Here is a 16,082-nt window from a genome sequence, read left to right as displayed (position 1 = left end):
GTTCATTTGGGTATAATGCACAGCTCCATTTCTAAAAGTCTGTAGAGATTTTCAGTCATCCAGGTCATGGTTGTCCAAAAGGTGTTTTTTCAAGAGACAACTGGATTTTCTTGTTTGTTTTTTTCTTTGAAGATGTTTCGCTTCTCATCCAAGAAGCTTCTTCAGCTCTGACAGAATAGTGGGGAACGGAAGGATTTATATCCCCTGAAGACAAGCTGGTCATTTGCATCCTTTTTAGAGGGTGTTTTAGCTATACAATTTGGGATGAACACCCTTGGAATGGTGTGGGAGTAGGAATGGATTTCCAGAGGAAAAAATTGCAGACTACAGGAACCAAGAGCACAACTCAGGTGACCCTGAAGACACACATAAACCTCCAGGTGACCTTAACCAGCTAAAAGGATGCAAATGACCAGCTGTCTTCAAGGAATATAAATCCTTCCATTCCCCTCCATCCTGTCAGAGCCGAAGAAGCTTCTTGGATGAGAAGTGAAATGTCTTCAAAGAAAAAACAAAGTCCAGTAGCTTCCTTTGGCTTTGTTTACACTCTTGGCTGCCATGTTGACTTTTTTGACCCTACCTGGTGGGTGTCCCAGTTTTGCTGCATAAAACGAAAGGATCTTCTGTCCCCCATCTGGGTTTTTGTGCAGCTGGGAAAGTTGGCCAGTTGTCCAACAGGATGATTGGCTTATACAACTCCTGTGGGAGGCTAGCTGGGGTATTCTGGGAATTGGCCCACGAGTTTTAAAAGTTGCCAAGGTTGGACACCCCTGATTTAATACATCACTTAAAAAAATCATTCACAGACACAAGACAAACCCACGGCTTCATCCTTAAGTTTCAGCGAAGGAGAAGGATGCATCTGAGTAGCTTTGCAGCCCAAATTGACCTTGCAAAGCTGGATTGAAGAGGTCTGGTCAACAGCTGGGGGTGGTCTGGAAAACATGCAGCTGAATTCCCATGCCTTTCCCACCAATCCAAAAATGGCAAAATCTTGGCCCTGCATTGTCTGCAGTGAGGGAAATGCAACTTGATCCTTACTCAAGACACAGTGCCCTCATCAAGAGCCACGGTGGGCCAAGCATGACCCTCCTGATAAGTGTTCAAATCATCTCCATCTTTTCTCATTATCTACGTTGGCAGATGTTGCCAGGAGCTGCCGTTGGTCAACATCTGGAAGATCATGGCTTAACTACCCAGCAAAATAGTCAAGATGGCAGTCTTTCAGATCTGTTGGCTGTGAATTATGGGTCTTGGATCCCAAAGTACATGCAGAGAAGCAGTTGAGAAAGGTTGCTATTGATCTGTTTTCCTTTATTCTCTCTTGGGTACAGAAAGCAAACACGTGAGCGTTTGACCTTGGCGCTGTTAAACTACCCTTCCCATTATTTACTATCAGCCGTGTGAGTTGAGGCTGACAGGATTTGGGGGCCAACTTCTGGAAGGTCTCCAGTTTCTTTAAAAAAAAAAAAGATGGTAAGAGGGTTAGAATTACATACGGAAAGAGCTCCAGGCTATAAAGGGTTTGCAACCAAGTCCCTTTCCTCTACTAAAGGCCCCCACCCATAACCACAATCTGCTTACTGATGTGCTCCTAAACGAAGGCATGAGAAAACTCAGTCCACCACGCATTTACCCCATACAAGCTGATTTTTTCAGCAGCACTAATGATAGTGCAGAGAGAAGCGCAAGGACTAGATACGTCCTGCTCAGAGACATGACTCGTTAAATAAAAATGCCGCCCTCGCCAGCAAAAGCATTTTTATTGGTAAACTCTCTTAAAATGGCAAATTCCAGCTTCCAGCCTCATGACTGCATCCATGTGAGATGTGGCTTCTATTAAACATTCAGGGTGTTGTTCCAGCCGCTCGCACTCAAAACGCTTTCTGTTTTCTCTTGCTTTCTCTTCGAGCGTAACCAAACACGCACAGGGCCCTCAGCAAATCCTCCAGTCGTTCAGCATCGGCACACTACCACAGCCCAGAAGTCCTCAGGAGAAGCAGGAATAACGGTGGCTCCTTGACAGAGCTAGCTTCCCAACACACAAACATTGTGAGGTGGATCTTCCTGGAGATCCTGAACTTTGCAAAGATCTCCCTGCCTCTAAAGGACTAAACCCCACAGAAAACTTTCCCCCAAAGCATTGGCTTGGCTTACATCTATCAAGAACAATGTCAGATTTTCTCAGCATATGTCAGTTACTTTGCTCTTCAAATCCTTGAGCGAAGTAACTTATTCAACACAGGCCTTCTAAGCAATCAGCTACCAAGTCAGATCCTGCCTCGCGGAGGACCAGATTGGCCAAACACAACCACTTGGCCCGAGTCCTTGTAAGCCTTGCCTAGGTGGCACCTTCATAGAACGCCTTTGCCATGGCCTGCCCCACCTTCACCGCCTTCTTCTCTTTGGCATCAGGGCCCAGGTTCTGGCGGGCCAGATTCACCCAGTACTGCTCTGTCCTGGACAGGTAGTCAGCAGATTTTTCATCCTGTTGCACAGCTGGATGTTCCTTGTCTGAAGGAAGAAAAAGCAAGTGGTCAATGGAGAACTGAGACTAGAAAGCAGCTGTCCCACTGATGGTATCCTATTCTACTAAAATCAAGGGCAGCCCTCACCTGCATGAATATTCATAGGCTTTGCTCTAATTAGGGCCTCTGGTGGCTCAACAGACTAATGCAGTCTGTTATTAACAGCAGCTGCTTGCAATTACTGCAGGTTCGAGTCCCACCAGGCCCAAGGTTGACTCAGCCTCCCATCCTTTACAAGGTAGGTAAAATGAGGACCCAGATTGTTGGGGGCAATAAAAGTTGACTTTGTATATAATATACAAATGGATGAAGACTATTGCTTAACACATTGTAAGCCGCCCTGAGTCTTCGGAGAAGGGCGGGATATAAATTCAAATTTAAAAAAAAATTATCCAGCTATTTACCTGATTTATATTGAAGAACAGGCGGCTGGGTGAGATACAAATTGTAGGTAGGGAAGGCACAACTGGGCTACGGAGGAAGACATTCCTTTCTCTGATATTCTGAAGGACCTTTAAAGAACATCTAGGAACTCAGGACTATTCCTTTACGCCAGCGGTCACTCACTGGTGCTCCACAAGAAAATTTTGGTGGTCCACAGAAAAATTATTGGCTGGGAGGGGAAGGTGAGTAGAGGCCGGCGAGACGCCCCTCGACACGAGTGACATTGAGTTGGCCATGACCACCCAGTCACATGACCACCTAGCCACGCCCACCCAGCCGGTCATTAGGCAGATCGTAATGGTCTGCGGGATTTTAAATTATGAATTGTGCCCGAGATCCGAATGGTTGGTGACTCCTGCTTTACACCATGCTACTGAAGAAAGGAAAAGGCAGACAGTCTGGATGGCAGCAATTCAGCTGAATTATGTAAAAGAATCTTTCCAACATTCAGCAATAGGTTTCAAAACCCGATTCTTTATAAAATAGATTTAAAAGACCAAAACCCTACGTTCTCCAACCTGCTACTCTCCAAGGAATACTAAGACGCCGAATTAACTGCCTGGAATTGAAGTTTCAGTGGAGCTTCTGGAGAACCTCCAGTCGGGGAGCCCTGTTCTGGCTGGCTTTCTTCTCCACGATTCACCAAAGAACCCCCACATAGCTATGATCTATGAGAGCCACCCATGGGAAGCAAAAGCCCAAAAGTTTTGAGGAACTGAATCCCTGTCCAGGGTTTTTTTCTGGCCTTACCGTCCTCTCCACTCTCCTCCTCATCAGAGTCCTCTTCCTCCTCCTCCTCCTCCTCCTCCTGTCCTCCCTCCGCACCTTCCACATCTTCATCCGACTCAGATTCTTCAAGCCATTCCTGAGCTTCTGCCACAGCAGAACATATACACACGCATAAACATAAACGTTTACACAGGAATGCACACGTGCAAATACAAGATATTTCGCCGTGAGCTGAAAACGCATTTGTTTATTCAAGCGGGACTGGCTTAAATTTTTAATCCTAAATAATTTTAATCGGGGTTATTATTTATGAATTTTAAGGGTTTTAAATTTGATCGTTTTAAATTTCGGCCATTTACGGATTATGCTTGTTTTAAGTTTTTCTTTTAATTGTACATTGTGTTGTTTTTTATAATTTGGTTGTACACCGCCCTGAGTCCTTCGGGAGAAGGGCGGTATAAAAATCTAAATAAATAAATAAATAAATAAGATCCTCGCATGCAGAAGAACATTCAGAATTAACACTAATTGTTAAGAACTTTTCCGTCCTGAAATTACCATCAGTCCTCCAGGTGTTAGCCTCTAAAGCAGGTGTCGCTAATTGTTGCAACTTTAAGCCTGGTGGACTTCAACTCCCAGAGTCTGGGAGTTGAAGTCTGGAAGTTGTAGTCCGCCAGGCTTAAATTTGCCACGGTTGGAGACCCCCGCCTTAAAGGACAGACAGTGCCTTCCAAATTAATAGGAAAGACGCCGAAGTCAACCTGAGGCTGGGCTGTGACTTTGACTCCGAAGGGGCTGAATAATGCTTGAATTTAAGGGCCAGAGCTTAAAAGGGCCCCGATTGTACAGCAGTAATAACTTCCTCAAAGCCTGAAGATTCAGAGAAGACCCTTGAATTCCTGGAGCATCTCCAGTTCTGCTGAAATCTGTCTGGATCAGTCTCTGATGGCTGGACTGTTCCTGGGCGGAAAAAGCTCAGATTTAGGTAAAAAGAGAGAGAATCCCTTGTGAAACTTCAGGATTTCGTTAAAAATCCTCTCTCTTCCCCCCTCCCCCAACACTAATTCCAGCGACCGAAAGGTAGGTTTAATGTATTTCCAGCCCATATTAAGCGAAGAGAAAGCACTAAGCAGCCCCTGCTAGGATTAACCAAAAAAAAAAAAGTTCAGGACCCAAGATCAAGCGAGGCCAAGGCACGGTGAAGGCGTTCTTCCAGGGATTAAGCCCAGCCAAAATTAGCTGCTCTTGCGCCGGCCAGTTGGTGAGATCTATTCAGAGCTCTCGGCATGAATGTAACTTCAGCCACAGTTCCCATCGTCTGCCTCTGCGTCGGTCCAAATAAGCTTTGGTCTCAGATTAACGTGAGAGCTGGGATAGAATTAAACCTCGCTGCCTTTGAGGAACATCTTCCAAGCCAAGAATTCAGGAAATCTAAATCAGGCTTCATGTGTCGCTTGCCAATGGACAACCTCTTCCACCTTCCCGGCCCCTTTCAATCGGGTGAAATGCTCCCAGTTTGGAATGAATCGGTCAATCCGGTAGGGACAGCGGTGGGTGGTTCGGAGACCCGGTAGCAAAATTCCCTGGCCCCCCCATGCCCAATGCCTGGTCGCCCGCTTCCCCGCTTCTTTTAAAAAATGCTTTTTAAAAGGTAAAAACAGAGGCTCTGACAATCACAGCTGAGCCGCGCGATCATCAGAGCCTTTTTTTTTTTACTTTTAAAAGCATTTTTTTTAACAACCTATTCGGCCGAAGTAGTAAAAGCTAAACATCTTTGAGGGTTTTTTTTTTTAACCTTTTAAAAATAAAAATAAAGAGAAGAAATGAAGACATCTGCAGGTACGGAGAATGAGGTGGAGACGAAGCCCGAAAACAGACGGAGACCAAGAAGGTCCTAACTCACTTGGGTCCATCTCCACAAGGACCTTCCACTCTTCCATTTTGTGGAGGTCGAGGGCGTAGAGGTCGTTGAGGGTGAACTGGCGGTCCCCCACCTCAAACATCCCCCCGTAGAGGTACAGCACCCCATGCTTCACTGCCAACATGGCATTTGAACGTGGACAGGGTTCCACTGGAGGGTTGGAAGCTTCATTCCCCCCGTCATCGTCTTCTCCTTCCGACTCTGGAGACTCAGTCGACTTCCCTTGGGGAGCTGAGATCAGCTGCTTGACAATCATCACAGTCCCATCTTCTGCCACCACCTCCTTGACAATCTCCACAGGTCCCGGGGGAGGCTGTCCTTCCACCTCATCCCCTCCACCACCAGCCTGATGGGATTCCCCTTTCGCTGCGCCTCGTCTTCTTCTCTTCTTCTCGGACTTCGACCCCTAGTGATGGAGACACGCATGTACCAGAAGAACATGAAAATCCAACCCAAGTACAAGGGATGTTCTAAAGAACTTCCAAGAGCACCACCACCACTCGAGACGCTACAGGCATTTGCCTTGATTGCTTTTAGGTTTCTGGGGGTCTCCAAAACCGACCCCCCAAATCCTCAGCTTCCATTTCAAATTTGAACTGACAACTTGATAAGCCAGTATTTTTCTCCTTCGTTGAAAATGGAAGCCGAGGTAAACTAGAGCAGAAGTCTCCAACCATGGCAATTTAAGACTGTGCTGGCTGAGGAATTCTGGGAGTTGAAGTCCACGAGTCTTAAAGTTGCCAAGGTTGGAGACCTTTGAACTTGAGTAATTGGAGATGGAGAACAAGAGAACAGAGGGGGGAAAACTTCACTGTATGAGATTTGGCCACAAACCTTTAACTGTCCAAGAAACCACCGATTCTTTGCCAGATCACAGAAATAAATATCGTTGAAGAAGTCTCCTTCTAGACATTCCTCTTCTTCTTCATCATGGACCCCACCAAAGAGAAGAGAGCGGTTGCCGGGTCCCGTGGCCACTGAGAAGCCAGATCTGGGTGTTGGCTTCACACCAGAAGGGCTCACCCTGCTCCAAGTCCATTTTTCTGTCAAAGATAGAAAAACCAGAACAAGAAAAGTGGGAGATGGATGAAAAGCATAACGACAGGGGAACTTCATTAAATTCAGGCTTTGGGGGACATGAGGAGGGTCTATATCGTGAGAACCCTTCACTGCTGTAGAAGACACCCCTCCCGCCTCCCCCCCATTCAACCCTCAGCATAGCAAAAGATTCAGCAAGGACAGAAGGCCTGCACTTACCCAAGCCTTCAGCACTCAAGAGGAACATATCCGTATGGAGGGTCCCTTTGTCGACGTCTTTCTTAATTCGCTGCACAATGAAAGCAGTTGCATTATGGAATCGTATTATGGAAGTAGAACAGTGGTGAAATCTGAACCGGTTTACTACCAGTTCACTGGCTGCGCAGTGCGCACCACGCACCAAATGCGAGGTTCGTGCGCACGCGCAATGCATGCCGAAAGGAGGCATGAGGTGAGCATGGATCCCTTCCCTGAGTTGCTTTCAGCCGCCTCGGAAGGCTCCGAACTGACAGAGCCTCCCTCTGAACTCCAGCCCCCGCTCTACTCTCAAAGCCCTCGAGCCTCTGCACCGATTGGCTGGCTTCGAACTGTCCTGTGCGCCCAAAAGCCCGACACGAACTGTACTGCGACAAATGGGCCGTGGTGAAAGGACTGGGACAGAGGGGCCGTGGCCCAAAGTGCTGAGGCGAAACTCTGGTGGAGAAACAGGCAGTGCCAAAAGTTCGAGGCGAAAAGTCCTAGACCCTGCAGAGAAGGCCCTCGTACTGGTCCCTTTCAAACGTGCTCCAAACCCCTTTGAACAACTTCCAGTCTTAAAAGACCGGCGAACTCATACCAACCCTAATAGCAAAAGGTGACCCTCACCTGCTTGGAGTAGCCTCCATAGACCATGAGGTGGCCCTCAGGTGTTGAAGCCAGATGGCAACCTGACCTCGGGGCTGGGGCGATCCCAGAAGGAGCCAGCTTAGACCAAGCAAAGGTGTCCAAGTTGAAAGCATGGACATCGTTGTAGTAGATGTAGTCTCTAGTTGATCAAAAGCATCAGACACAAGTGATGGAAGGCAGAGTTGAGTTGGCAAGAGATCTCCAGCAGAGACGAAGAACCGCCTCCCACGACAGCACGAGCAACAAGGGCGCAGGCCTGGCCCTCCAACCTTCCATCTGTTCTAGAATTCCTTCTGATTTCTCTTGGCGACCCACCCCCTTGTCCTAGGCAGCCCCACGTTCCAGATTACATGAGCCGTCCGTAGGTTGACTCTTATCCCCTCTACCTGAACTTTCCGCCCAGAGAAGCACTCAAGTTAAGTAACCATGATAAATAAAGCATAAGCACTCAGCATTTGGGGAAAAAAAAGGACCGGTAAAGATTGTCCTTAAACGAGTGAAGCTCAGCTCCTTCCTTGAATGAAAGTGGGGGCTGAACAGTTTTTGGAAAAAAGGCTGCCCGCTGCTTGGAGGTCATCATCATCAACATCAGAATATGCTCTTCCAGGGAGTAAGCCCAGTGAAGATAGCCGGGTGAAGGAGTCAAAATCTGAACCAACACCTCCTCCATCTGCCCTGGGTTCCTTTCTGCTTGATGGAAGCATCTTCAAGGGAAGGACAGGAGGCGTCCTGGGCTTAGTGGGAGCAAAATAACCCTCCCCCTCACAAAAAAAAAATGGACTGGAGCAAACTCACCGGCTACTTTCATGGAAGCCTCCAAAGACGATGAGTTGCCTCTTGCTGACGGCCATGCGGTGTCCACTCCGCCCAGAGGGTCCTCCTGAAGCTCTGGAATCAAAGAACAGGATTAAGCAGCCCCTCTGATTTCTTCAGTAGGTCACGGCTGCTCCTCCAGCTTATCCTCTTCTTGTAGGCTACCCCTTTGTCCCCCTTCCCCTTCTGGTCCAAGCTATTCCTCCGAAAGCCAAGGCAAGACAACTTCTAGAAAGCAACAATGAAACCTCCAGAGACCTAAGCATATCTCGGGGCTGCAGGGAGGGACGTCGCACCCAATTCTGGCATTCCCAGTTCTCCATTGGAGGCCTCTGGCAACCCCGGGGGGTGGGGGGGGTCGAGGGCGCCAACAGTGGGTCCTTCCGGATCTCTCTTGACTTACTTGACTTGCTCCCAGGTCCTGCTGGCCAAATGCAAGACCCAGAGATCTTTGTAGTGGTAGAACTGCTCCCCATCCGGAGAAGCAAATTCCCCACCGAACAGCCAGAGTTGTCCGCCACCCTGAGCGACAACCACAGCCTGCCAGAAAAAAAGAGAGAGAGAGGGCAGCGTCTGTGTCCTTTTTGACATGCAAAACCCAAGGTTTTCTCTGCATCGTTCTGACCACGCTGGGTTGAACCCCTGTGCTCATGAGAGATAGGTAGGTAAGAGGTAGAAAAGGGAGGGAGGGAGGGAGGAAGGGAGGAGAGACAAAAGGAAGGGAGGGAGGGATAGAGGGAGGGAAGGAGGGAGGGAAGGAGAATGGAAGAAAGGAGGGAAGGAGAGAAGAGAAAGGTTGGAAATGGGAGGGAGGGAAGAAGGAGGGAGGGAGGGAGGGAGGGAGGGAGGAAGGAAGGAAGGAAGGAAGGAAGGAAGGAAGGAAGGAAGGAAGGAAGGAAGGAAGGAAGGAAGGAAGGAAGAGAAAGGTTGGAAATGGGAGGGAGGGAGGACGTCCACATGCATTTACAGAACCATCTTTTCTGGAGAACAAGCTACGTTAACTATGTTCCTTCATCAATCTATACTATTACGAAACAAGGCCCATCCTGGCTTAGCAGAGTGGGGTGATCCTAACCCCAGACTGTCCCAACCACCATACCTGGTGAGCACAGCGCCGAGGCGGAGGACTCGGAATATCGATTTTAACCCAGCTGTCCTTCCGGATGTTGTAAACGAAGAGCTCGTTGTAGAGGAGGGTCTACGGGAGACATCAAAGGAGGAGGAGGAAGGCTTGGCTAGAAGTGGAGATCTTCCAGGAAAGGCCCATTTTACTGCACAACTTGATATCTCAAAATGACAACCCAGCCAGCGTTTTCTAGCTTTGCAACTCTTAAAAATTCATTAAATTCCTTGGGCGGCTCTAGTTGCTTCAGTATCCAGATCAGCCCATGGTATAAGATCAGCCCTAAACTGACCTTTATTTTAATAAAGCCACTGCAAATTCTCCAAGCTGCTGTGATGCTGAGGGCCACTTCCTCCCCTGCTCCAGAGGAGAAAAGTGGCCATCCCAAGGCCAGGAATCCAGAAGCCAAACGCAAGCTCCTTTCAGCTGAGGTCCTCCACATCAGGGCTCTCCAACCTTGGCAACTTTAAGCCTGGAGGACTTCAACTCCCAGCAAAGCTGACGGGGGAATTCTGGGAGTTGAAGTCCTCCAGGCTTAAAGTTGCCAGACAGCAGGTACTCCACTCATCAGAGCAAGATCAGGCCATCAGCCCTTCCCACATTTCCTTCCACAAGAATATTGCGTGTCTGGGGGAGAAGGTGAGAAGAAAGGCTGAAGCTCCATCTTGAGGCCATCCGGATTCATGGTCTCCACAGCAGTTGGGTCTCTAAACTTGGCCACTTTTAAGACATGTGGACTTCAACTCCCAGAATTCCTCAGCCAGTATGAGGAATTCTGGGAGCTGAAGTCAAAGCCTTAAAGCAGCCAAATTTGAAGACCCCTCTGGATTATAGCAACCAGTTCTATAAATACATTCCGTGCTATGGGATAAAGTTCTCCCCCATCTGCTTTCCATTTCGCGCCAAATAAACTTTGATGACTTAACCATGAAATCAATTGCTAGGAGAAGCAGAAGGGAAAGAACATTTTTTCCCCTATATGCATTATTTACATTTATTGATTTGAATTATATCCCATTTTTTCTGCTAAGAGAAGCTCCTGAAGGCAGCCGACAGAATCAAAACCGATAAAATTAGCAATTAAAAATGAAGGGCTACTGATGAGAAACCCATTCAGTCAACAGATTTTAGTAAAATCCTTTCCCCCATCTTCTCCATCATTCTATTTCCCGCTGGATAAAGCCCACTTAACCAAAATCTCATTTAGCAACAGAAATTTTAGGCTCAATTGTGGTCGTACGTCGAGAACTACCCTTATTGATCAGTGCCGAAAATAAGGCATAGATCCATTCTGGGCTTTGCAATTCCTTAAAACGATTGAAATTCAACATGCAATTTGTGGAAAATTTAACAGTGAAGCTGGGTGAGAGAAGGGAGGAGAGAGAGAGAGGGGGAAAAAAAAGGAATACTTTACTTTTTGGCCATTGAAATATTCACCTCCGAACAGGATGAGTTCATCTTTCTCGGGGTGGGCGGAGAGAGAGGCGTTGAGCCTGGGAACCAAGAAGAAAAAGAGGCTAAGCAAACCAAACGCAAGCTTTCAGGGAGCAGAGTTCATGAGGACTAGCAGCTTTTCACTGCGGATTGAAGGGGTGCGCAAAACATTTTGAGGCCAAACTTTCCCAACTGCCCAAATAACCTTGGCGTTTCCATGCTCACCTTGGGGAGGGAGGGGCGCAGGGGGTCTCCAGCACCTGCGTCTTTGCGGCGTCCAGAGACTGGAATTGGGCGATCAGCGCCTCCAGGTCCTCCTGCAGTTCGAGAAACGGCTTGGTTAGGGTTAAGGTTCCCAGTCAGGGATCGCTGCAGCTCATCATGCTCCCATGCATATGTGAAAACATAGGTTTTGGGTGGGCGTGTCTCTTTTGGCGAAAGAGATCTTAACGAGATCAAAACGGATACTGAAAAGACGGAGCAGATAAAGAAAAAATAGCATAAAACAGGAGAAGAAATTAGCGAAAAAGCAAAAAGATTAGAATATAATTTTTTATTGGCCAAGTTTGCTTGGACACACGAGGAATTTGTCTTGGTGCATTTGCTCTCAGTGTACATAAAAGAAAAGATATGTTCAAGGTGCAACACTTACAACACTTAATTTATTTATTTATTTATATTTATTTATTTTGTCATAACAATATATGTAGGTATCATACAAAAAGATTATATAATATATAAACACATATATGAGTAAATATAAGGAGGTATAAGCATATATGTATATAGGAAGAAGAAAAGAAAAACAATAGGACAGGAACGGTAGGCACGTTTGTGCGCTTATGCACGCCCCTTATGGTCCTCTTAGGAATGGGGTGAGGTCAATAGTAGATAGTTTTTGGTTAAAGCTTTTAGGATTATGGGAAGAGACCACAGAGTCAGGTAAAGTATTCCAAGCACTGATAATTCTGTTACAGAAGTCATATTTTCTGCAATCTAGATTAAAGACTGTATGACTATAACTTGTTGTTGGCAATCCTTATGATTTATATTGATATATTGACCATCAATTGTGTTGTAAATGTTGTACCTTGATGAACGTATTTTTTCTTTTATGTACACTGAGAGCATCTGCACCAAAGACAAATTCCTTGTGTGTCCAATCACACTTGGCCAATAAAAAATTCTATTCTATTCTATTCTATTCTAAAGCGTTAAATTAAATTAATGATTAAATTAAACGCTTTCCAATCTTCTTAAACGTGGTTATAAATGTGTTAATATTTTACGCTCTCTAAGGTCACATCATGCTTTCTTTCCAATAAGCTCCTCTTTCTAACTGTCAAATTCATTACAAATTACACATTCATTTTTCTCTTTTTTTTTCCCCCAGCAAAAAAATCCCCAGTCACTGTTGCACATTTCCTTCTCTTGCACTAATCTACTGTTGCACTAACTCACTAACCCTTCCCTTGCACTAGCCCGATCCCTTGGATTGCACAGAGGAATTGTGCTGGGGAAGGGCAGGCAGAGAACCTCCTGCTGGAAAGAGAGAGAGAGAGAGGAGGAGGAGGAGGAGGAGGAGGAGAGGGGGGAGTCTGGACCTGTTGGGTTCCTGCCTGCCCTGCAGCTGGAAAAGCTCCTGCAGCCCCAGGCAGCCCCCTTGTAATCACCTCCTCTTTCTTGGTCCGCTTGGAGACTTTCTTCTCCATCTTGGCTGCCGTCTTCTCGGCTCCCTTGGCCTTCTTCTCCTTCTTGTTTTTCTTGCCCATCTTGGCAAGTCAGGGCAGCTGTGCCCGGCCAGGAAAGCTGCAGGCGGGCGTCGCTCACATGGCAGCCCCGGCCTTGCAGTCTCTCTTGCCTTTCCTGTTCCCGGGGCATTTCCTGCCTGCGAAAAGAACCAGGAGGAGGAGGAGGAGGAGGAGAGGCCGAGTCTGCAAAAGGGTTGCCATCTGCGGGAGGGAGGTTGCTTTGCAAGGCCGGAAGGGAGCGCTTGACGCAGCCTTGCAAAAACAAAAAACAAAAAACACAACCCTCCCAGCATTTGGAAAAATCAATAACTGGAGAAACTTGGTAGCTGAGGGTTGACAGGAGGGAGACCTTGGTTCTCTCCGAGCCGGGTGGTTTCCTTGCAGATGTTTCATGACCCAAATGTCAGTGCTACCTTGTCACACTGGCACCCATGACGTTACCTAGTTTGGGTATTGAAACATCTACAAGAAAACAGCCAAGCTCAGAGAGCACCAAACTCTTTGGCCTCTGTGCTTGTAGTTGCACAAAATTCTGCAAAATTCTACAGCAATTCCATGGCAGTTCCTTGTCCTCCTCCTCTCTGAAAAACCCACCCACTCCTAGCACTGATGGCGTTGCCTAGTTTGGGTATTGAAATATCTGCAAGAAAACAACCAAGCTCAGAGAGCACCAAGGACCCCTCCTTTGGAAAAAGCCCCCCACCCACCCGCTCCACAACCACACAGCCATCCAGAAACCGAACCTTTTCCTAACCCTCGTGCTGGTTGGAAGCCTCAAAGGCAAGATCCAGTAATTAAATAAAATCCTACTCTTTAGTAGAAAAAAAACCCACAACAACCCTGCAGGAAGGTTTTGAGTTTTTGGGAGAAGCCCAAATGCAGATCCCATGAAAGAAAGAAAAAAAGACAGTTCCCAGGGAGCGTCTGTGGGCCGAATAAAAGGGACACTCACAAACACCCCTATAGATGCGGGAGTCCCTCCTTTTGCAAACATGCAGCTGATGCAATTTTGGCTGGGATGTGATGAGCTGCTGCAGCTGCAGGGGCTGCCAATCGCCACCAGGTGGCAGTCTTATGCAATGGACGGGTCTGGTCTATTGTAATGTCCTTCCTGTCAAAGACTACTTCAGCTTTAATTGCAATAATACAAGAGCAACCAATAGATTTAAACTTAATGTCAACCGCTTTAATCTAGATTGCAGAAAATATGACCTCTGTAACAGAATATCAGTGCTTGGAATACTTTACCTGATTCCGTGGTCTCTTCCCATAATCCTAAAAGCTTTAACCAAAAACTTTCTACTATTGACCTCACCCCATTCCTAAGAGGACCATAAGGGGCATGCATAAGCGCACAAACGTGCCTACCGTTCCTCTCCTATTGTTTTTCTTTTCTTCTTCCTATATATATATATATATATGTCTTTGGTTATTCGGGAAACAAATATATATATGCTTATACCTTTATATACTATATAACCTTTCTGTATGATAGTTACATATATTGTTGTGACAAAATAAATAAAATAAATAAATAAATAAATAAATTTGCTTTCTCATGGCAGTTGGTGGGAAGGGTTACGTCCATCAGCCACCCTTCTCCAACTCCCTGTTCCCCCGTGTTCAAGCCATGGACAGGATGGGTTCCTTTGAGATGCTTTGGGGAATTAAGTGAATTTTGAGGACATACAAAACCCGCAGAGCCCCAAACTGTTCAATGAAAGAGCCACAACCCATTCTGAACCGCATCCTCATCTTGCCCCGAGAGCTGGGCATTAAGGCATCTGTTGGGTCTCAATTTAGCTTCCCTGTTGACCATCCGTCTCTCACTGTGATGGAGCAACTGAGGAGTTGGACCTGGACCGGGGTGAGCCAGATTCAGATCCATTTCAGTCATGGAAATTAAGAAGTGGGTCTCCCTCAGGGGTGAAATCCAGTAGGTTCTGACAGGTTCTGGAGAACCAGTAGCGGAAATTTTGAATAGTTCAGAGAACCAGCAAATACCACCTCTGGCTGGCCCTGGGGGGTAGGGAATGGAGATTTTACATTATCCTTTCCCTGGAGTGGGGTGGGAATGGAAATTTTGCAGTATCCTTCCCCTGCCACGCCCACCAAGCCACACTCACAGAACCGGTAGTAAAAAAAATTGGATTTCACCACTGGTCTCCCTGTCTCTTTCTTAGCTCCTCCTACCTCACAGAGGGCGTTGTTGTGCAGATAAGATGAAGGAAACTCTGCTTCTTAAATTCCTGGAGGGAACGAAAATGGAATGGGTCTAACAAGTACAGAATACAGAATAATCTAGACCACCTATGGATCGCTGGAACAAACAGGATTTCATGAATAACCTGGAATGACAAGAGTTGGAAGGGACCTTGGAGGTCTTCTAGTCCAACCCTCTGCTCAGACAGGGGACCCTAAATCATTCCAGGCAAATAGCAGTCCAGTTTCTTCTTTAAAATCTCCAGTGTATTAATACTTGCGTATTAAGTAATAAGTAAGGAATGTCCTTCTCTAGATGTTCACACTTGTAATGCATTATTTCTGGCCTTGGAGGATCGTTATCTGAATATTCTTTTCCTGATCATTTCCTAAAGTATCATCTGTACTGAATTCCCTGTCTCTGCTATCATCTTTCCTGTTTTAAAAAGCAGGAGAGAAACTGCTGTGCTAGTGAAATATCTGTGAAAGGGGTTTAACTGTCCTACCAGCCATCATCAACCAGTCCAAAGGAGCTCATCAGGCTGTGAAATTGCATTGCTTTGTAGCTTCCTTGTGCTCCCGTGCACACATTCATTATTTTGTACTGTTTTTTTTAACCTCCCAAAATTATAATAATAAAAAAGCAGCAAGATTGCATTAAGTAAAAAATCAGAATCATATATGGAGACTGTTCCTAGTTATTATTTTTTTATTTTGTAAACAAATAAACATACAGTACATAATCAACCCATCTAGGTGTTTCTTCTGTGTCGTCTACTTCTTCTTACTCCTCCTATCTTCATCATTTCTTGATTTCCCCCCGCTCCTTTATTATAACATTCTCCCCATAATTCATTTATTATATAATTTTCTCATTTACTATTTATACATTTATCTATATCTCTTCTCTAACCAATTATAAAATTGTCTCCACATACCTTATAATATTCCGACTCCTCTCTTTCTTTAATTATCAAAGTCAATCTATTCATTTCTGCACAAGCTAAAAGGCTGTTCCTAGTTATTGGGGGAGCTTTGAAATCCACCACTGTCAACCCTTGTCCGCAAGACGGAACCATCAAAGCATTGGTCATCTTCAGGAGAAGACAAAAGACTCCCAGAATTCATAGCCAGAGATTCTGGGAGTCGAAGCCCATACCTCTGGAGAACATCCTGGCTGGGGAGGGTTGAAAGGATTTTCCCGGAGACAGCTG

At 46.2% G+C, this 16,082-nt stretch overlaps 1 protein-coding gene across 3 annotated transcripts; it reads right to left on the bottom strand.

Moving 5' to 3' along the window:
* Positions 1–1,746: 1,746 nt before the first annotated feature.
* On the bottom strand, positions 1,747–12,816 carry KLHDC4 (kelch domain containing 4). 3 transcript variants are annotated; one of them, XM_058155386.1, is made up of 12 exons: positions 12,589–12,816; positions 11,141–11,232; positions 10,896–10,974; positions 9,458–9,556; positions 8,762–8,898; positions 8,341–8,433; positions 7,525–7,684; positions 6,880–6,949; positions 6,457–6,665; positions 5,605–6,028; positions 3,723–3,845; positions 1,747–2,514 (listed from the first exon to the last, which is right to left on the bottom strand). In XM_058155386.1, the coding sequence occupies exons 1-12, from the start codon at positions 12,685–12,687 to the stop codon at positions 2,342–2,344; spliced, it is 1,758 nt and encodes a 585-aa protein (XP_058011369.1). In that variant the 5' UTR covers positions 12,688–12,816; the 3' UTR covers positions 1,747–2,341. The 3 variants fall into 3 exon arrangements, with proteins under 3 accessions (XP_058011369.1, XP_058011370.1, XP_058011371.1); XM_058155387.1 differs by having other exon boundaries at positions 10,919–10,974; positions 11,141–11,382; positions 12,589–12,746; XM_058155388.1 differs by having other exon boundaries at positions 10,919–10,974; positions 11,141–11,343; positions 12,589–12,715.
* Positions 12,817–16,082: the final 3,266 nt, after the last annotated feature.

Source organism: Ahaetulla prasina, chromosome 12 (genome assembly GCF_028640845.1).
Source record: "Ahaetulla prasina isolate Xishuangbanna chromosome 12, ASM2864084v1, whole genome shotgun sequence".
In the NCBI taxonomy this organism is placed as follows: domain Eukaryota; kingdom Metazoa; phylum Chordata; class Lepidosauria; order Squamata; family Colubridae; genus Ahaetulla; species Ahaetulla prasina.
The sequence above is the reverse complement of the archived record's forward strand: the minus strand, read 5'-3'. Positions and strand labels throughout refer to the sequence as shown.